Source organism: Coregonus lavaretus (assembly GCF_964263955.1).
Source record: "Coregonus lavaretus genome assembly, chromosome: 4".
NCBI lineage: Eukaryota > Metazoa > Chordata > Actinopteri > Salmoniformes > Salmonidae > Coregonus > Coregonus lavaretus.
This window is the reverse complement of record NC_139991.1, coordinates 51805981-51826525: the sequence shown is the minus strand read 5'-3', so window position 1 is coordinate 51826525 and position 20545 is coordinate 51805981. Positions and strand designations below refer to the sequence as shown.

The following is a 20545-nucleotide window of genomic DNA, read 5'->3' as shown; positions in this document are numbered from 1 at the left end:
AATAAAAGGCCCATTTTGAGATCAAGATGACAGAGCAAATAGATTTATTTTTATTTCTATGCCATGATCTCGGAAAAACAAAACAAATACTCAAAAATACAATATAAACTTCTGAAAATCAATACTTAATATTTCTCTTTTCTTAAACAGTATAGAGCAAAAACATGAGCAAATACAAAGTCTGGGTGATCACTGACTGTCCACTTCTGCTTGCTTCTCTAGATTGTAGAATATGGTGTTTTACAAAATGTTGAGCTCCCCCTATTGCCTTGTTAAAATACAGTTACTAGTTTTTACTAGGCATTTGCGCAAGACATACAGTAAAAGTGCCCAAAAAGATTTCAGGTGGTAGCAATTGTGTTTCAACATTAAATCAAGCACACTTCAATCCACCATTTTGAATAGTAGTATACAATGTACACATCCCCAGCAAATCATCCAGAGGGGAAGATGGCAACCTAGAGTGAGGGAGAATCGTATCGTATTCAGTGCCTGCGGTCACAGGATTGATATGATGAGCAAGTCACAGATAGTCCAACATCCAAGCAGGAAAATATTGGTGTTTTCATATTCAATCAAACTGATGATACACCTTTACCACTTCACTGGTTTCTTGGCTATTCACAAAAAACTGGTTATTTCTGAAAGGTTATGGTAGCATCCATAAATACATTGTGATATTCATACCGTCTGCAACACAGAACTTTTTAAAACTCCACCTGTAACTCATGAATTAGTTTCCTTGCACTTTGACAATTTATTCAAAATCAGCTGGGGGTTTTTCTTGCCTCAAAATAAAGGGGCCATAAATAGGTATAAAAAAAAATCCAGTATCAACCGTATTGAACTCAAAACAGCAGCTGAAAAACAAAATGTGAAATAAAGAAAAGAAGAGAGAGAGTGGCGGAGGGGAGGTTGCTGTGGAAGTGGTAGGCCAGAAAAGTGTGTATCCCCCTCTTCCTACCACTCCTTCTTCTTCTCATCCATGGACACCCCGCCGGGCCCCAGTGCTACGACCAACAGCAGCCCTCCGATGACGGACGTGGTCTGGAAGAAGTCGTACTTGAGGAAGTCGTGCATGGGCTTGTAGGCGGGCACCGCCCAGAAGGCGTTGAAGTAGACGTTGATGGCCAGCAGCCATATTACCAGGGTCAGGGCTGCCAGCTTGGTCTTGAAGCCGATGGCTACCAGGATGATGAGGGCCGTGCCCACCATGTTCTGGAGGATCTGGGTGAGTGGAGAGGGACACATGGGTTAGGAGTCTGAACCACCAATGCTACTGTACAACAGTTGCATCAGAACCTGTCTAAATGAATACAGCACTTAGTCTTGTTTGGTATTTCGATATTTGACAGAGAGAACAGTGCATAATCTTCAAAAAACACCCCAAATGCAAACTCAGTTTGATCTCTGCATACTTATGAGAAAATGCATAATACTGCTTTTTCGCCTCTTTAACTATAGTCCCGCCTGAGTGGCACTATAGAGGCAGGGTGGTGTGGTCTACTCACCGAGAAGAAGCTGGGGTCAAAGTGCAGCAGGGTCATGAACATGAGCACCAGCAGGACTCTCCCTCCCAGCTGCATGTACTGCTTTGGCGAGCTCTCTCCCATGGAGGGGACGCCAGCGAACATGCTCTTCCCTTCTGAACGCGACTCCGCTAGTAACAGCAGGAGTCCACCGCCCAGGGCAAGGTTCCTGAGAGAGGAGAGCGAGGGAAGGAGAGGACAGGGCGTAAGAGGATACATAGTTCCAACATATAGGAGTATAGAATTAGTGGGACAGACAGACAGGAAAATGTACCCAAGGTTTTAAAACACTGTCATATACACTCACTGGCAAGTTTATTAGGTACACTCCAATAAGCTAAAAACAACAAGAAGCAGCTCCAGTGGGCACGCTGATCACCAACACTGGAGAATTGAGGAGTGAAAAAACATTGCGTGGTCCAACGAATCCCGGTTCCTGTTGCATCATGCTGATGGCAGAGTCAGGATTTGGCGTAAGCAGCATGAGTCCATGGAGCCAGCTTGCCTGGTTTCAACGGTACAGGCTGGTGGCGGTGGTGTACCGCCGTCCAATCTGCAGCAACTGCAATCTGCAGCAACTGCGTGATGCCATCGCTTTAGTATGGACCAACATCCCTGTGGAACGTTTCCGACTTGTAAAATCCATGCCCCGAAGAATTCAGGCTGTTCTAGAGGCAAATAGGGGTCCGACACAGTATTAAACCCTAACCCTGTACCTAATAAACTGGCTGGTGAGTGTAATTGGTAAAGTAATGGAAGAGAGACTTAAGTCAATTGTACATTTTCAATTTAATATGTAAACATATTCATAAACTTAATGGGAGACCTACCTCATCAGAAATTTTATATCCCATAAAATACTGTATGCAACCGTCTAGAGAAAATAAAAACAAATTCAGCATGAAATATTACACAGCCAGAAATTCATGAACATAGCTATCGTTAGGCTGTAAACCATTTGAGTTCTGTCAGCCCAAAAATCACAGAAGGCTGCATGAAATGCAATACCAATAGATTATACATTTCCTCACCTGTAAAGCTATGATTCCAAATAATCCAAAGCAGGCATACTGTACAAAATGTCTACTGAGGATAAGGACACAGCCACCTGTTGGAGCGAAAAAAAATCACGGACAGTTAGGATTGCAGAAATTCATCCAATTGAACCGGCACAACGGTCTATACCCCATCTTCCCCAAAAGGGGTGGCATTCCCACTTATTTCAACCCCTGTATATTTCCCCAGCCTTCAAACACAGTATGGGTCATCATTCACGGCCCACACCACACTACCGATTCAAATTAGCCAATAGTAAATGAATGACAACACATCGTGGGGCTTTGGCACAAACACAGATTAACCTTACTCATTTTTCACATTTGAGTAATTTAGCAGACGCTCTTATCCAGAGCGACTTACATTTAGCGAGTGCACACATTTTTCATACTCCTAGGCTAAAAGGCACTTGAGAGACTTCATGAGCAGGCTTTTTCAATCCATGCATGGATGGACCCATGCAGATTGTTCTATCTTTACATTGATGACAAACGGGCTGCTGATCCCAGCCTTGCTCACCGAGCTGTCCTGTGAGGTTGAGCAGCACGAAGCAGGTGGCCAGGAAGTAACCGCAGCCCCACGTGGCCTCGATGTACTCCTTCTGTTCATTCCACTGGAACCACATGCGTATGCCGTCCTCCAGAAAGGTGCTGATTAGACACAGCCGAGCCAGGTGAGGCAGGTACTGCTTCGTGACCCGCAAGAACTGGGAGAGAGAGAGAGCGAGAAAGGGCCATTTAGGCCTACATTTGGGATACAGTACAAGGACATTACAGCAGGTACTAGCATTGACAGTAAAACAGGGTGAATAAGGACATGGATGTTCTATTTAAAAACTCTACACCCCCAAGGTCTAAATGAGGAATTGGACCTTGCATATTTTTTGTAATGTTGTGTAGACGCACCAGCCGTCCCCCTGCCCCGCCCTCTCTGAGCTTTGTACTGAGTATTGTATCCATCTATAATGACCAAAAATATTAACGCAACATGCAACAATTTCAAAGATTTTGTTGAGTTACAGTTCAAAATCAGTCAATTGAAATAAATTCATTAGGCCCTAATCTATGAATTTCACATGACTGGGTCACAGATACCTTAAAATAAGTAGGCCTCACAATGGGCCTCCAGATTTCATCACGTATTTCTGTGCATTCAAATTGCCATCAATAAAATGCAATTGTGTTTGTTGTCCGTAGCTTATGCCTGCCCATACCATAACCCCACCATGGGGCACTCTGTTCACAATGTTGACATCTACAAACCGCTCGCCCACATGACAAGTGTCCTGGGCTGGTGTGGTCTGCGGTTGTGAGGCAGGTTAGACGTACTGCCAAATTCTCTAAAATGACGTTGGATGCGGCTTATGGTAGAGAAATGAACGTTCAATTATCTGGCAACAGCTCTGGTGGACATTCCTGCAGTCAGCATGCCAATTGCACGCTCCCTCAAATCTTGAGACATCTGTGGCATTGTGTTGTGTGACAAAACTGCACATTTTAGAGAGGCCCTTTATCCCCAGCCCAAGGTGCACCTGTGTAATGATCATGCTGTTTAATCAGCTTCTTGATATGCCACACCTGTCATGTGGATGGATTATCTTGGCAAAGGAGAAATGCTAACTAACTAATGTTTCTCATTTCTGTTCTATATTTTTAATAAATTTGCTTTGCCATTATGGGGTATTTTGTGTAGATTGATGAGAATTGTATTTTATCCATTGTAGAATAAGGCTGTAACGTAACAAAATGTGGAAAAAGGGGTCTGAATACTTTCCGAATGCACTGTATAGCACCTTTGACCTTTACCCTTTGTATTATTTCGAGCATGGATTAAATTAAGTATATAATTTTTTTGTCTCGACTTCATTGGGTTATTCCTTTTCATGGTTTGAGTACCTTTTTGAACTCTATAGATATTTTTTTCTCCTATGCACCGGCCACCATTAATTCTAGCCTGAGCGCGAATCCTCATTCTGGCTTTCCCTGATTGGGGACATGGAAATAAATATACTGAAAACCTATGGGAGATTACATGCAAGGGCATTCCAGAAGCAATATGGGACAATAGACAAGAGCGTTGGACAGCTGGTGGTATTTCAGCAGGGAATGGGGTGGGGTAAGAAGAGGGGATATTTATTGGTAAGTTGGACTATAACAGCCTCTTATAGAAAAGCACCCTGCTTCGTGTCAGTCTCAAAGTAGTAAAGTACTAGGCTACAAACTTCTTTCAATTCTGCTAATCCAAATATCCTGTGTCAGGTTATTGGCCCTTGCGACCACTATGTGTGAAATTAACCCCTGCTCACTTAGACTGCAACAAAAAGCAACTGCCCTACATTCACTAAACCTCCATTATGTTGGCTTCCCTCCAATACATTGGAACTGATCATCTTCTACCTACTAAAGTACAGCAGAAGAACAGTAATCATCCCACAACCCCTCCCACCATACAGTCCACATCAGCACTGCCTGGTCTTGGTGGCCTATCACAGTTCAACAACTCCCACATGTCAGTGGGCGAGTTCGTTTTGCATGGCCCGGTGCCCCGGGTGGGTGGAGATTTCACTTAAGGACCAATGGAAAGGTCTAAAATGTACAGAATCTGCCCACCCGGGGCACCGAGCCATGAAAAACAAACTTGCCCATTCATAGAGGCACATGAGGGCATAGCAGCCAATCAGAGGAGTTGTGACAGCCTAGATATGGAGCATAGTGGAGTAGCCTACATTAGACTAGAACTGTTCTCTTAGAGCTTATTAGTGAAGTGCTGCCTTGTTAAAATGTGCCTTTGAAAGTGTAGGGCAGGCCTACCTTAAGCCATGTTTCATGGCACAGCAATTTAAGAGGTGTACATTTCGAGATTTAGGCTATTTTACAGCAATGCTTAAATGCCAAAAGGGGTGGACAGCGGACTTGGGCATGTCATATACCTGGGGGTAAACCAAAAATGTGGTATTAGCTGGTGCTAATTCAATAAAGTTTTCACAAAAGTAGCAAGACTAGGTTACACCCATAGAGATCCTATTGTATTATAATTTATAATTCTTAGGGTATGTCAACTGTGTAAAGAAAAACAGGCCTAGCAAACAGAAAAAGCTCACATGGATAGAGCTAGGCTATAGGCTAGAGCGATTTGAAATATTGTAACTTCCTATCGAAGGAAATAGAGGGCTTGCATTATATGACTTCCTATGTAATCTTCATACTGGGTAACACTTATACATGTAACCTGAACTATGGGGTTATTGACACTGTCCCCTTATAGACCAGAGCATTTGAAGGGGAATGCAATTTTATCCACAGGACAAGAAGCTAGACCTACTGTAGGGGCATACAAGAACATAATGTTCAAATTTTCTGACTTATACATTACACAACACACACACCATTATAAGAAGTGAGTGTGGTGGTTGGTGGGGGGGGGGGGGGGGGGGTATGTCAGAATGTGCACAGTTCTTTGCATTTCAGCTAAAAAAAGATGGAACAATTCAATAGAACCAACCACATGTAAACAATTCAATAGAACCAACCACATGTAAACAATTGACTGGAACCAACTGCAAAAATCTCTGAAGCTGGAGCCTCTTATCTCCCTCACTAACTTTAAGCATCAGTTGTCAGAGCAGCTTACCGATCACTGCACCTGTACACAGCCCATCTGTAATCAACCCACCCAACTACCTCATCCCCATATTGTTATTTATTTTACTAATTTACACCCCAGTATCTCTATTTGCACATCATCTTCTGCACATCTATCACTCCAGTGTTAATACTAAATTGTAATTATTTTGCACTATGGCCTATTTATTGCCTTACCTCCATAACTTACTACATTTGCACACACTGTATATAGATTTTCAATTTTTCTATTGTGTTATTGACTGTACGTTTTTGTTTATCCCATATGTAACTCTGTGTTGTTGTTGTTTTTAAAATCGCACTGCTTTGCTTTATCTTGGCCAGGTCACAGTTGTAAATGAGAACTTGTTCTCAACTGGCCTTCCTGGTTAAATAAAGGTGAAGATACTTTTTAAATAGAACCAACCACATGTAACAGGCCCAGGCCACAAGATGTAAGCTGCAAAGCCCATCATGTTGTTGTTGGCAATGTAAGCCCAACACATTATTGGGCAATCACAGTACCATTTCACAATGGGAATGTGATTAATACTAAATAGGACTAAATAGGACATGACTTGCCATAAAACCTATGGCGTCCAGGTTTACAAACACACATTTTGCAGTGTGGGATTCATTTATGAGACACTGCCACTGATTGACCAATTAGTTTGGAAGGCCACCAGAATTAGCAATACAGTACAAGATTTATCAACTAGGTAACTTACAGTACAGTCAACTAACGTTAGTTTGCTTGGTAACTTAACGTCAACTATCGTTTCTTACTGTGTGGCCAGAGTTCCATTAGCTAACCGGACATTATGATTTTTAATATTTGCAGGCCGGCAACTAGATAGCTAACAGTACAACCAGAACCATGTATTTATGGCTCTGGCTACAAGTAGAAGAAGCACAAGTGCACAATCATTTGTGCACTTTATTATTGCTGCAGTCATTAGCTATTAGCTACATGATACTAGCTAACGTTTGATAACGTTAGTTGACAAACCATGTCGCTAGGTGTTACAATAGCAGCACATAATGCGTGTAGATAGCTAGCTGTGCAAGTAATATTAGCCAGCAAGCTATAACGAGTCCCTCACTCAAGCAGCTGTGGCTTGCTCGCTAGGTACTGTTACTTTAGAACCTGCTTTTCCTTTGAATCTGACTGTAAGGTACCATTAGCTAGCTAGCTAACAACTAACTGTAGCCTGAGAAACAAGGAAGTTACCTGGTCCGCCACATCTTCGGCTTGACTCATGAGCTCCTCCTGCCCCATGTCTAACGATACTGAGGCTTAGTGCTATACGTTATCAATGTGAAGGTAATATTAGCTAATGTAGCACTCCTCTGCCTCCGATATTTACTTCAGCAATTCTTGCCTGTCTCATAGGCGCCTCTGCCCCACAATGCTTCGCGTTGCGACTATAGCCCCTAGTTTTGCAGCGTTCATGTCCTAGTCGGAACTAGGAATCTCTGAATTGCCCTATTTACTACGTGGTTGTAGTTATACACGCGCCGCGTTCAACCAGTTAGCAAGTCGAAAATGACTGAGTTTCTTAGTTCCGACTAGTACTGGAACGCAGCATTGGTCTACAGAGCGCTGTATGCCACGTATACTGATCGAGGGGGTTCGTCATTTTGCCATGTTTATAGGTTTGCTCATGTAAACACTTATAGCTGAGAACATTTTAAATTGAGATTATAAATATTGCCTACTGTAGTGTATCAAGCAGCATGACAAAAAACACCTACATGTAAACAATCTTCAACGTGACTCAATACTGGCATGCTACAGACATTTATTTGTTATGCTCTATGAGAAAGATGAGGTGACATTTTACTATTCAACAGTAACAAAATATTGACTATTTTCACAATAAATACAAAACCAGAGGAGAATATTGGTGCACTTTTATTATACTGTTTATGCAATCACAGAATTTCTGCAGGAGTGAGGTAGTGGACAGAAAAGTAATGAATGATATCTATCATACAGTGCCTTCATAAAGTATTTACACCTCTTTACTTTTTCCACATTTTGTTGTGTTAAAAAGTGGGATTAAAATGGATTTAATTGTCTGATTTTATCAACGATTTACACAAAATACTCTATTGTCAAAGTGGAAGAAAAATTCTAAAATGTGTTTAAAACAAATCATGAAAAATAACACTTTGTATTCAGGACAAAAAGTAAATTGCTTTGCCACATTTTTTTGCAGTATTACTTTAGTGCCTTGTTGCAAACAGGATGCATGTTTTGGAATATTTTTATTCTGTACAGGCTTTCTTTTCACTCTGTCAATTAGCTTAGTATTGAGGAGTAACTACAATGTTGTTGATCCATCCTCAGTTTTCTCCTATCACAGCCATTAAACTCTGTAACTGTTTTAAAGTCAACATTGGCCTCACGGTGAAATCCCTGAGCGGTTCCTTCCTCTCCGGCAACTGAGTTTGGAAGGACGCCTGTATCTTTGTAGTGACTGGGTGTATTGATACACCATCCAAAGTGTAATTAATAACTTCACCATGCTCAAAGCGGTATTCAACGTCTGCTTTTCTTTTTTTTACCCATCTACCAAGAGGTGCCCTTCTTTGCGAGGCATTGGAAAACCTCCCTGGTCTTTATGGTTAAATCTGTGTTTGAAATGTACTGCTCGACTGAGGGACCTTACAGATAATTGTTTGTGTGGGGTACAGAGATGAGGTAGTCATTCAAAACTAATGTTAAACACTATTATTACACACAAAGTGAATCCATGCAACTTATTACTCCTGAACTTATTTAGGGTTGCCATAACTAAGGGGTTGAATACTTATTGACTCAAGACATTTCAGCTTTCATTTTTTATGAATTTGTAAAAAAATAAAAGTACAACAATTCCACTTTGACATTATGGGATATTGTGTGTAGGCCAGTGACACAAAATCTCAATGTAATCCATTTTAAATTCAGGCTGTAACACAAAATGTGTCAAGCGGTGTGAATACTTTCTGAAGGCACTATAAGTCTCATATTGAACAAGAAACATACTTTTCAACATAACCTCTGAAGAAGTTTACCGAACAGGCAGTCAAAAGTACTGTAATGCAGTCAAGATACAGATACTACGCTACTGTTCAAAAACAGTTGCAAAATTCCTTGATAAAAAAAACATTCTATCAAAGGTATATTGAACTGGAGTGCAATAAGACTATAGAGAATATTTCCCTATTTACATGTCTACAAGTGAACCATTTAGTGGTCTCAACCCTATTCAGCACATGTAAAAGTTCATACTTCTCACACTTTCTGTACATGTAACAAATGTAGCCTTTACAACGGTTCCTGTTTGCATACTGTTCCAGTCGAGCTAGGGCCTGAGGCTGAGCTGACCCCAAAGGTGTGACTGACCACAAATGGAAGGTCAGCCACAGTGGCTTTCAAAGAGTCTGTGTAGTTGGTCTTAGCCATCCAGACCTGTCTTCGGATGGCTACAGAAGCAGCCATGACCCTTCCAGACAGTTCAGCCTGGTGGGAGGACAGCTGGAGGGTGAACTGGCCAATGAGCTTCAGCTCGTTAAGGGCCGCCACAAAACGCTGGGCTGGACGATCCTCAGTGATCTCCAGCAGAAGACTCCTCTGGTAGTCTGATAGGTAGCGCAGGTAGTTGGCCGTCTTGGCAAGCATGCCAGCAGTCTGGTACATCCTCTCTACTAGAGTCTCAGTGAAACGCCAACGCTCAGCTGGCACCGGCGCCTCCTTGTTCTCTGTGGGCTTCACCGCCTGGAAGATGGCCGACATGAAGCAGTTGACCTGGGGCATCTGGTCGTAGGCTGGAGACTGGCAGTCGTGAAGCCTGTACATCTTAGAGAACAGCTCCCTGTACGGCTTCGAGCTGGCAGGGTTTGGCCAAGAGCTCTGGACCAGGTCCTCAAACTCTGGCACCATTGTGGGGTCTGGTGGGCTGGGGCTGGTTAGTGTGCTGGGAAAGTTTATGCCAAGATACTTGGCAGCTCGTGCTATGAGGCCCTGAAGCTCCATAGCTTCCAGTAAGTCCTGTTTGGAGATAGGACCCTCAGTTGACTGAGTGGCATCCTCCCCTTCCCGGTCTCCATCACTGAGAGGTCTCAAAGCAAACGAGATGGAGGAAGGATCCTCTTCCTGCTTCACAATGGTCCCGGAGATAGATTCCGTCACCAGCTGCTCGCTGACAGGGCAGGATAACTCTCTCTGGTCGCCCTCCTGAGACGAGGTGGATGCCTGAGGGATGGAGGCGTGAAGATCTATAGTTTGGGCTGGAGTGGGGAACAACACAACAGCCTCAGCACCTCTCCTCTCCAGAGCCTCAATGCGCTTCTCCAGAACAGCCCACTGTAGCTGGACAGCCTGTTGAACCACATCCACCAGCTCCCCGTGCCTCCTCTCTGACCGGACAGCTTGCCGCGACTCCCTCTGAGACCTCCTTGCCTTTCCAGAGGGGGAGGAGTCATCTTCATCAGAGGTCCAGTCGGAAGAGGAAGAGGAGGAGGGAGAGCGTCTCCGCCTGTGGCTACCGCGGCTTCGTTTGGAGCGTTTGGAGCAGCACGATGAGAAACCGTGTCGTTTACAGGAGCTGGAGGTCAGCATGTGGGAACCTGATTGGCTCATGAACGGGGTGGAGTCAGCGGACTGCTGAATAGCAAGTTGTGAGAGGAAAGTGCCTTTTGGGATGCTCGAATTGGCCCCTGCCTGGGCTGGGGGTGGGGAGAGGATGGTGAACAACACTGGCATGGTGGACGAATGGGCCGCTGTGGAAGCAGAGAGCCGAGGTGGGGGCAGGGTGGGGACTGGATCTTCTTCTGGTTTTGGTTCCTTGATGGGAGCTGAGGTGGTCTCAGGCTTGGGTTGAACTTCAGACTGTGCTGCCTCGTGCTTCCTCTGCTGGCTCTCACGGTGCATTATCTCCTGAACTTTGGTGAGGCGGTTGATGCAAGAGCTCCAGTCCATCTTGGCGCAATGGGGGCATTTGCCATACTCCAGCACAGCCTCCTTGGCATGCTGGATCCCCAGACAGTGCAGGCACAGCTCATGGGTGTCTTTGACAGGAATCTTGTGTTTGCGACAGTCACACCACGTGAACCTTGGAGATGAAGTTGCCATAGCAAACAGCTGTTGAGGAGAGCAAGGACCCAAAGAAGCGTCCCGGCAATGTTCTCAGTTTAGGAGATAATTTGTGGGGCTGATATTGTTTGTTCCCCTGTAACAAGGAATAAATAGCCATATGAGACCAACATAAGTCATCAACATGTATCATCATTGCACGCATATATTTTTTACGATTAGCTAGCTTGGTGAGTAAAGTTAGCTGACATAAAGCTACGGCTGGCTATGAGGCGAGTCCATCACCGCAAAGAAAAAGCACGAAGATTAAGAAATTGATGAATATTTCAAAACGTAAAAAACATCACTTAGACTAGGCAGTGTGAGAATACAATTGGCATTAAACGGTCGTCTTTGTGTGTTCCCTCTCCCATTTGTTTGTTGACGTTGCGGAGGCCAGCCAAGGAAGCTAGCTAGAAGGTAAAGAAGCATGCATTGAAAACGTAGCTATGAATATTTGAAACCATATGCTACACAAATAAATGCACACTTACCCCGATCGAATCTGTTAAGGGTTGCTTTGTTATTTACTCGAAATTATTATCTGCAAAGATACACAGGACATGTGGAGAGATGTCTCCTCAGTTGTTCCTACGTCATACGCTGTGCGACAGAAGCTAAAGAGCAAAGATCTTGTAGTAACAACAAGATCCAAAGTTTGCGCGTTCTCTCAATCAGTTAGTCAAATACCTCAGCTGGCAGTTATCAAACGTTTCCACAATCTTCTATGGTAAAGTGAGTACATTTGGGACGTTTTCATAATTGGAGCTATATTATGAACATCGAATCCTGTAGTTGAGATGCTATATAGGACTACATAGGGTTGTGGGTTCGATTCCCACGGGGGACCAGTATGGAAGAAAAAAAAGTATGAAAAATGTAAGCACTCACTACTGTAAATCGCTCTGGATAAGAGGATCTGTAAGATGTACATTTGGTGCTGGGCATTAGCAGAATCCACGTCAAGACTGGAAAATGCTTTTGTGTGGAACATTATAGAAGTAGTGTTATCTGTCAACTCTTGCTCAAGATTGGACAGAAAAATGTATAATTAGCTGCTAGGAGAAGCCTTATGTTTGCATCTACAGTTGAAGTCGATAGTTTATTTCCACCTTAGCCAAATACATTTAAACTCAGTTTTTCACAATTCCTGACATTTAATCCTAGTAAAAATGCCCTGTCTTAGGTCAGTTAGGATCACCACTTTATTTTAAGAATGTGAAATGTCAGAATAATAGTAGAGATAATTATTTAAGCTTTTTATTTCTTTCACCACATTCCCAGTAGGTCAGACATTTACATGCACTCAATTAGTATTTGGTAGCATTCCCTTTAAATTGTTTAACTTGGGTCAAACATTTTGGGTAGCCTTCCTCAATAAGTTGGGTGAATTTTGGCCCATTGCTCCTGACAGAGCTGGTGTAACTGAGTCAGGTTTGTAGGCCTCCTTGCTTGCACATGCTTGTTCAGTTCTGCCCACACATTTTCTATAGGATTGAGGTCAGGGTTTTGGGATGGCCACTCCTATACCTTGACTTTGTTGTCCTTAAGCCATTTTGCCACAACTTTGGAAGTATGCTTGGGGTCATTGTCCATTTGGAAGACCCATTTTTGACCAAGCTTTAACTTCCTGATTGAGGTCTTGAGATGTTGCTTCAATATATCCATATAATTTTCCTTCCTCATGATGCCATCTATTTTGTGAAGTGCGCCAGTCCCTCCTGCAACGAAGCACCCCCACAGCATGATGCTGCCACCCCCGTGCTTCACGGTTGGGATGGTGTTCTTCCTCTTGCAAGCACCCCCTTTTTCTTCCAAATATAACGATGGTCATTATGGCCAAACGGTTCTATTTTTGGGGGGAGCAGTGGCTTCTTCCTTGCTGAGCAGCCTTTCATGTTATGTCGATATAGCACTAATTTTACTGTGGATATAGATACTTTTGTACCCGTTTCCTCCAGCATCTTCTGAAATAATCGGTCTGTAAACAATTGTTGGAAAAATTACTTGTGTCATGCAAAGTAGATGTCCTAACCGACTTGCCAAAACTAGTTTGTTAAGAAGTTTGTGGAATGGTTGAAAAACGAGTTAATGACTCCAACCTAAGTGTATGTACACTTCTGACTTCAACTGTACTTAGCAACACCCGACAGGATGAGAGCATATCACAAATTCAAGGTGCGAATAGAGAAGTGCAGCATTCCCCTTTATTTTCCATTTTTAACATGGTCTTTAAAACCTTTTATTTTACAGTAATGATTCTTGAATTTCTTCTTCTGTAAACCACCAGCCTGAACCTGTCGAAGATACAAAGAGAGCGGTGTTACTAATTACAGTAACTCAACAACCACCTTCAGACCTGTTTGTGTGAAAGACTGCTCAACAATATCGGTGGGAAAAAACAGTTCCGTGAGGGTTAAGCCATCTGACCTTCTTGCGTTTCTGTGGCGCCTGTTTATCAATCTCCATCTCATCATCAGTTTGAATGTCATCTTTTTCCGCCTCCATACCCTGTTCCGTCTCCTTTTTCAGAGAGAATAAAGTGGCTGTAGGGAAAGAAAAAGAAAGACATTAGTTTTCACCTTCCAGCAAGGAAGCAGATTTATCAAATGTACTTGAATCCACATTCTGTATGTTCTAGCACATCCACAGCAGACATTAGCTGTGTCCGAATACCCATACTAAAGCACTACATACTTAAACTGCATACTAATTTCGCTGTTTGATCTAGTAGAATTCACTCGTCTTTTTCGACTCACGTGTTTGACAGCAGCTGATAATCAGATAAATTAATGGGCTATACCAAAATGAACGAATGGCAGGAGTCAATGCAATCGTGCATTTACATGTATGCACTCACTAACTGTAAGTAGCTCTGGATAAGAGCGTCTGCTAAATGACTAAAATGTAAATAGGAGTACAATTTGAAATTTCACATACTTTCAATCTATTTTTTTTGCATACTATTTAGTACGCTAGTATGTGTATTCAGACACCGCTAGTGTCACAATTGACTGTTTTACACATTAAAATGACTGAGGTACTAACATGGGTACAGGTCACTCATGCTGTCCTCTGAGTCGCTGCCACCCTCGTCGCTTGAGTCAGGAGCCCACGCTCCATTCCCCCGCTGGATGTTGCGCCCCCTCTCCCCATCTCTATCTCTGGGCTTCTTCTGTTGGAGGCAGGCTGGCATGTACTCCACCCCCTGTTGTACACACTCTTCATCTAGGGGAGAGATTAGACAATTCATAAACTGTACAGGTGACAGTGAAAACAACCATCTATGTGGTGTTTCAGGTTGTTCTATTTTAAAGACATACAGTACCAGTCAAAAGTTTGGACACACCTACTCATTCAGGGGTTCTTCTTTATTTTTACATTGTAGAACAATAGTGAAGACATCAAAACTATGAAATACATATGGAATCATGTAGTAACCAAAAAAAAAAAAAAAAAAAAAGTGTTAAAGCAAAATATATTTTATATTTCAGATTCTTCAAATAGCCCCCCTTTCCCTTGATGACAGCTTTGCACACTCTTCGCATTCTCTCAACTAACTTAACCTGGAATGCTTTTCCAACAGTCTTGAAGGAGTTCCCACATATGCTTAGCACTTGTTGGCTGCTTTTCCTTCACTCTGCCGTCCGACTCATCCCAAACCATCTCAATTGGGTTGAGGTCGGGGGATTGTGGAGGCCAAGTCAACTGATGCAGCACTCCATCACTCTCCTTCTTGGTAAAATAGCCCTTACCCAGCCAAGAGGTGTGTTGGGTCATTGTCCTGTTGAAAAACAAAAATGATAGCCCCACTAAGTCCAAACCAGATGGGATAGCCATGCTGGTTAAGTGTGCCTTGAATTCAAAGTAAATCAGTGTCACCAGCAAAGCACCCCCACACCATAACACCTCCATGCTTTACGGTGGGAACTACACATGCGGAGATAATCCGTTCACCCACGCCGCGTCTCACAAAGACACGGCGGTTGGAACCAAAAATCTCACATTTTGACTCCAGACCAAAAGGACACATTTCCACCGGTCTAATGTCCATTGCTCGTGTTTCTTGGCCCAAGCAGGTCTCTTCTTATTATTGGTGTCGTTTAGTAGTGGTTTCTTTGCAGCAATTCGACCACGAAGGCCTGATTCACACAGTCTCCTCTGAACAGTTGATGTTGAGATGTTTGTTACTTGAACTCTGAAGCATTTATTGGGCTGCAATTTCTGAGGCTGGTAACTAATGAACTCATCCTCTGCAGTAGAGGTAACGCTGGGTCTTCCATTCCTGTGGCGGTCCTCATGAGCCAGCTTCATCATAGCGCTTGATGGTTTTTGCGACTGCACTTGAAGAAACTTTCAATGTTCTTGAAATGTTCCGTAATGACTGACCTTCATGTCTTAAAGTAATGATGGACTGTCGTTTCTCTTTGCTTATTTGAGCTGTTCTTGACACAATATGGACTTTGTCTTTTACCAAATAGGGCTCTCGTCGGTATACCTCGTCACAACACAACGGATTGGCTCAAACGCATTAAGGAAATAAATTCCACAAATTAACTTAAGGCACGCCTGTTAATTGAAATGCATTCCAGGTGACTACCTCATTTAAATGTTTAGCAGATGCTCTTATCCAGAGCAATTAGGGTTAAGTGCCTTGCTTAAGGGCACGTCGACAGATTTTTCACCTAGTCGGCTCGGGGATTAGATCCAGCGACCTTTCGGTTATTGGCACCATGCTCTTACCCACTAAGCTACCTGCCGCCCTCATGAAGCTGGTTGAGAGAATGCGACGTGTACAAAGCTGTCATCAAGGCAAAGGGTGGCTATTTGAAGAATCTCAAATATATTTTGATTTGTTTAACACTTTCTTTGGTTACTACATGATTCCATATGTGCTGTTTCATAGTTTTGATGTCTTCACTATTATTCTACAATGTAAAAATTGTTTTAAAAAAAAATCTAGAAAAACCCTTGAATGAGTAGGTGTGTCCAAACCTTTGACTGGTACTGTACGTCTGATGGATTGTAAAGATGCTTCACTGGTAAATTGAAAGTGCAGAACGAAAGTCCTCTGAAAACACACATCAACAATCAGTTGAAAAACACTGAGTGGAAAGGAAGCATTAACATTTGAGTGTAGGTAGGAGGAAGGACATTTTGGGTGGCAAAAAGTACTGACATTTCTTCTTCGCTTTTTGGAACCGCTTCCCATTGACATGCCGTAAGACGTGGTGTGGCAAGCGATTAATGTGTCTGAGTGTCAACTTGCAGAAGAGATGATTGCTGTAGGTCAGACATACAGAATTGGTCAGTAACCCTAACAACTGTTTAGAGTGGGGACATAACTTGAGGCAGACAGGCACTTGATAACCACAGAAGTCATATAACCACACAGCATTGGTGGCAGCAGTTGGAGAACTCTGGATGGGTCTGGAGAGAGATAGGGAGAATGTTTAGCCCCCTTGAATTTGGGTGCAATATCATGGCATCTGCCAAGAGGTGCTCCCCCTCGATCACTAAACCGTAAACTACTGAGAGAGTATGACTCTTGGGCAATACTTACGGTTGCTTCGAGCTGGGCACAACATGTGGTTCATATTGACTATAGTTGAACTCTGCAGTAGAACTCATTTTCTGATATTTCTTCCCTTTGGTGAAGTTCTGGAGCTCTGTGAGGTTGCAAGGACAATCATGTCCATTGAGGACGCATTTGATCTAAAGAAAAAAAAAAAGGATGAAACAAAATGCTGTCATATACATGTCATGTAGTTCACATCATTCGCATATACAGCCTAACATTATTAGCTAGCTTGCCAACGTTAATTAAGTTAAACTATACGATATTGTGAAAATAAGTTTGGTGCAGTGGAAATTCACCTTTTTGCCGTCGTCCGTAAGTTCAAAAAATGGGTGATTCAGAAGGAAAGCTTTGATATCTGCAGGTAGGTCCTCCATGGTCGATAAGCTAGATAGCTGACTAATATTCTTATTTTATTTTGCTAGCTAACGTTAGCTACTAGCTGCCCCTGTCATGTGTGCTCGGACCCACCTGGGTACGCGGGCGTATTTCTTCCGCTCAAGACGTATAGGCCCTGGCGGCACCTATTGTTCATAACAGTTAGTGATGGGTCATGCGCACAAGCATCGGCTCTGAGAGCCGGCTCTTTGTAGTGAATCAGAAGAGCCGGCTCGCATCGAGTGAGAGCCGGCTCCCAGTTTTTTGCCCATTCGCTGCTTAGGTTTCACTTTCACAGAGGTCTGTTATGATTGGCCAGCATGGCGACCAGCATGCGGCATTCACGTGAGAATTAAGGATGTGTAAACAGAGAGGGGGCGGGGCAGACACACCACTTGACTCCACTGCAAGTGAAGAGAGAGACAGAGCGGACTGAGGAGCGTGTGTGCGTCTTGCATTGTCGTGTCGTTTAACTATGAGTGACACTAGAAAGCGAAGCAGCATCTGGCTGCAGTTTAAAGATATTGGGAACAAGAAAGCAGAGTGCCTTCACTGCAAAACGAAGGTCACTATAAGAGCAGGTTCCACCACAAACCTGCATAGACATACAAGAACTGTCCATCCTACAGTGCAGTTAGAGGAGAGAGGGCAAGCCAGCTCACCATCTACTGATCCTGGTGTGTCTCATACCAGAACAACAGCTGCTGTAACGTCTACTGCCATCCCCATGCGTGCAAGTATAACCTCTCCTACTGCAACTCAAAGCAAAATAAGTCAGTTTTTACCTAAACTGATGACCCCAGCCAAACAGCACAGTATTGATGATGAGTTGGCTAAAATGGTAGCTTCTGATTTTCAACCCTTTTCCATTGTGGAGGACAAAGGAATGAAAAACTTTGTCAAAGCCCTAAATCCCACATACACTCTACCCAGTAGAAAAACACTTTCCCAAACAATGATCCCAAAACTATATGACACAGAACGTGCATTATGGCAAGAAAGGGTGACAAAAGCTCCATCAGTTTGCCTGACAACTGACTGCTGGACCTCCAGAACAACCTGCTCTTTCATGTCTGTCACTTGCCACTTTATTGAAGATTACAAGATGACATCTTGCCTTCTGGACTGCTTCGAGTTCACCGACAGACACACTGCAGAAAACTTGGCAGTGGAGCTACTAAGAGTGGCAAAAGAGTGGCAAGTAGAGGACAAAGTGGTGTGCTGTGTGAGTGATAATGCTGCAAACATCACCAAAGCCATAAAAGTTTTGAAGTGGACCCATCACCCATGTCTGGCGCATACACTAAACCTGGTGGTTAGAGATGCTCTGAAGGTGATCAAAACAACCGTGGATAAGGTGAAGGCTGTTGTGGAGTTTTTCCACAAAAGCACAGTAGCAGCACAGAAGCTAAAGTCCACACAGCGCCAAATGGGGATTCCTGAACTGAGGCCCAAACAAGAGTGTGCCACCAGGTGGAACTCAACATTTGATATGTTGAAACGAATGCTTGAAATAAAAGATGCCATCATCTCCACCCTGGCCCTCATCAACGCATCTATTGAGCCATTAAGCCAAGAGGAATGGGAGCTGGTGAAAGAGGTCTGCGCCGTCCTGCAACCATTCCAGGAGGTGACTGTGGAGATAAGTGCAGACAGGTACCTAGAACCATTGAAGCATTGTTTTCTCTACTACTATTCAGTCACTATTATACATTGCAAACACAACACATACAGTATAATGCATCACGTATAATATGCCACATACTTTTAAAAAACTAAATTCTAAAAGTTGCTGTTTTCTCTCCTTCAGCTATGTCACAGCCTCGAAAATGCTCCTGCTTTGCAAAGGTCTGCAGCTGGTGACAGCCGAGAACCAATGGACAGTAACTGTGCAGAAAGTGAAGGAATTAGTTGCAGCTCTTTGTTCAGCCATGGACCGCAAATTTCTGCGGATGGAGTACAACACTGTCCTTTCAGAAACTACCTTATTGGATCCAAGGTTTAAAAAACTTGCCTTCAGTGATCGTAGAGCTGTTGATGAAGCTCTTCAGAGGATTAGTGCAGCAGCAGCAGCAAAATGCACCCCCAGCAGCCAGCCAGCTCCACCATTACAGGGCCAAGTGGAGGAGGAGCAGCAAACCTCTGCTGTTTGGAGGCTTTTTGATGACAGAGCTACAGGAGATGCTTCAAGGAGAAATCCGACAGCTGATGCTATAATGGAGGTGAGGAGCTACCTTGAGGAGCCCCTCATCCAGAGAGCAGAAGACCCACTGAGCTGGTGGCAGGCCAAGGCCTCAGTCTTTCCACTCCTGGTGAAGGTGATGGAGGGGAGACTATGTATTGTTGCCACATCAGTTCCTTCTGAGAGAATCTTCTCCAAAACAGGGCAGATACTCACGGAGAGGCGAAATCGTATCAGGCCTATCAGCCCATCCAAGCTGAGGCATCTGATCTTCCTGAATGCCAACCTGCCCTGAGGACTAATGCTGTTTGCTGGAGTTTGGTTCTGGTTTTGATTCTGTTCTGTGGATTTGTTTGAAGTTTATTGTTAATTTGTGCAATAAAAAAGTTTAATTGAAATAAACAAATGTAAGAGTGGTTTTGTCACAGAATAAATGCACAGAATTAGGCATTATAAGGTCTCTCATAAAAACACTGAAAGCAAAAGGGTTTTCAACACATAAACCATGATTTTTTTTCAAAGTTAAGGTAAAATATAGGCTACAAAAGATCCTAAATAAAGAGCCGTTCGGGAGTCGAAAGAGCCGGCTCTTCTTTGGGAGCCGAGTCAAAAGAGCCGGCTCTCAGAAAAGAGCCGAACTTCCCATCATTAATAACAGTATGGCGCAGTCTGGGGTATTTATAGGACCTAGTACCACAGAGTTTCTAAACCCAGAGGCACAACGTTGCGATACTTCCGGGAACGCTTGCCAAACAGACCAGGCCGGGGTTTGGGTTTGAGAAGTCAATGAGAGAAGTGAAAACAATCTTCCTTAGTTGTTAATTTTCTCGAAATCTAAAGGCACAATCTATATTCGAGCCAATGTCTTAAGTAATTGAACATGTTATTACTCCAACCTCGTAAAAGTGACAAACTGACACGTTTTAATTTTTGAAAAAAAACCCCAACAACAATCGAAGTTGTGCCTTTGATTGACGGCCTGCACATGCGCGGTTTGGCGCGAGACGACAGTTAGACCCAATAACGTGTTTCTGCACATGAGTTTAGTTTAGCTGATCCGGGAGAAGCAGTTTCGGCCTA

General features: G+C 43.3%; 4 protein-coding genes across 4 annotated transcripts; 1 reads left to right on the top strand and 3 right to left on the bottom strand.

Annotated features, from left to right (window-relative positions):
- Nucleotides 1-27: 27 nt before the first annotated feature.
- LOC311127376 (surfeit locus protein 4-like) lies at nt 28-7663 on the bottom strand. Its single transcript, XM_084159220.1, has 6 exons — nt 7437-7663; nt 3105-3291; nt 2561-2637; nt 2360-2403; nt 1512-1698; nt 28-1227 (listed from the first exon to the last, which is right to left on the bottom strand). Exons 1-6 carry the CDS (start codon nt 7482-7484, stop codon nt 961-963), a joined length of 810 nt encoding a protein of 269 aa, XP_084015346.1. The 5' UTR covers nt 7485-7663; the 3' UTR covers nt 28-960.
- A 441-nt stretch (nt 7664-8104) lies between these two features.
- On the bottom strand, nt 8105-11934 carry LOC311127374 (uncharacterized protein). Its single transcript, XM_084159218.1, has 2 exons — nt 11822-11934; nt 8105-11424 (listed from the first exon to the last, which is right to left on the bottom strand). Exon 2 carries the CDS (start codon nt 11325-11327, stop codon nt 9522-9524), a length of 1806 nt encoding a protein of 601 aa, XP_084015344.1. The 5' UTR covers nt 11328-11424; nt 11822-11934; the 3' UTR covers nt 8105-9521.
- A 1582-nt stretch (nt 11935-13516) lies between these two features.
- Nucleotides 13517-17424, bottom strand: LOC311128234 (surfeit locus protein 2-like). Its single transcript, XM_084160269.1, has 6 exons — nt 17205-17424; nt 16891-17042; nt 16507-16610; nt 14376-14555; nt 13758-13873; nt 13517-13624 (listed from the first exon to the last, which is right to left on the bottom strand). Exons 1-6 carry the CDS (start codon nt 17280-17282, stop codon nt 13535-13537), a joined length of 720 nt encoding a protein of 239 aa, XP_084016395.1. The 5' UTR covers nt 17283-17424; the 3' UTR covers nt 13517-13534.
- A 99-nt stretch (nt 17425-17523) lies between these two features.
- Nucleotides 17524-19860, top strand: LOC311128233 (E3 SUMO-protein ligase ZBED1-like). Its single transcript, XM_084160268.1, has 2 exons — nt 17524-18939; nt 19094-19860. Exons 1-2 carry the CDS (start codon nt 17759-17761, stop codon nt 19758-19760), a joined length of 1848 nt encoding a protein of 615 aa, XP_084016394.1. The 5' UTR covers nt 17524-17758; the 3' UTR covers nt 19761-19860.
- The last annotated feature ends 685 nt before the right edge of the window (nt 19861-20545 follow it).

Coding starts and splice junctions, on each gene's coding strand:
- LOC311127376 (XM_084159220.1), bottom strand. CDS start 7,484: ATGGGGCAGGAGGAGCTCATGAGTCAAGCCGAAGATGTGGCGGACCAG. Junction 2,638..3,104: donor CAACCTCACAGGACAGCTCG/GTGAGCAAGGCT, acceptor TCGCTCCAACAG/GTGGCTGTGTCCTTATCCTC. Junction 1,228..1,511: donor TTGACCCCAGCTTCTTCTCG/GTGAGTAGACCA, acceptor CCACTCACCCAG/ATCCTCCAGAACATGGTGGG.
- LOC311127374 (XM_084159218.1), bottom strand. CDS start 11,327: ATGGCAACTTCATCTCCAAGGTTCACGTGGTGTGACTGTCGCAAACAC.
- LOC311128233 (XM_084160268.1), top strand. CDS start 17,759: ATGAGTGACACTAGAAAGCGAAGCAGCATCTGGCTGCAGTTTAAAGAT. Junction 18,940..19,093: donor GTGGAGATAAGTGCAGACAG/GTACCTAGAACC, acceptor TCTCTCCTTCAG/CTATGTCACAGCCTCGAAAA.
- LOC311128234 (XM_084160269.1), bottom strand. CDS start 17,282: ATGGAGGACCTACCTGCAGATATCAAAGCTTTCCTTCTGAATCACCCA. Junction 14,556..16,506: donor CCAAAAAGCGAAGAAGAAAT/GTCAGTACTTTT, acceptor TCTCTCCCCTAG/ATGAAGAGTGTGTACAACAG. Junction 13,874..14,375: donor CATGAGTGACCTGTACCCAT/GTTAGTACCTCA, acceptor CTTTCCCTACAG/CCACTTTATTCTCTCTGAAA.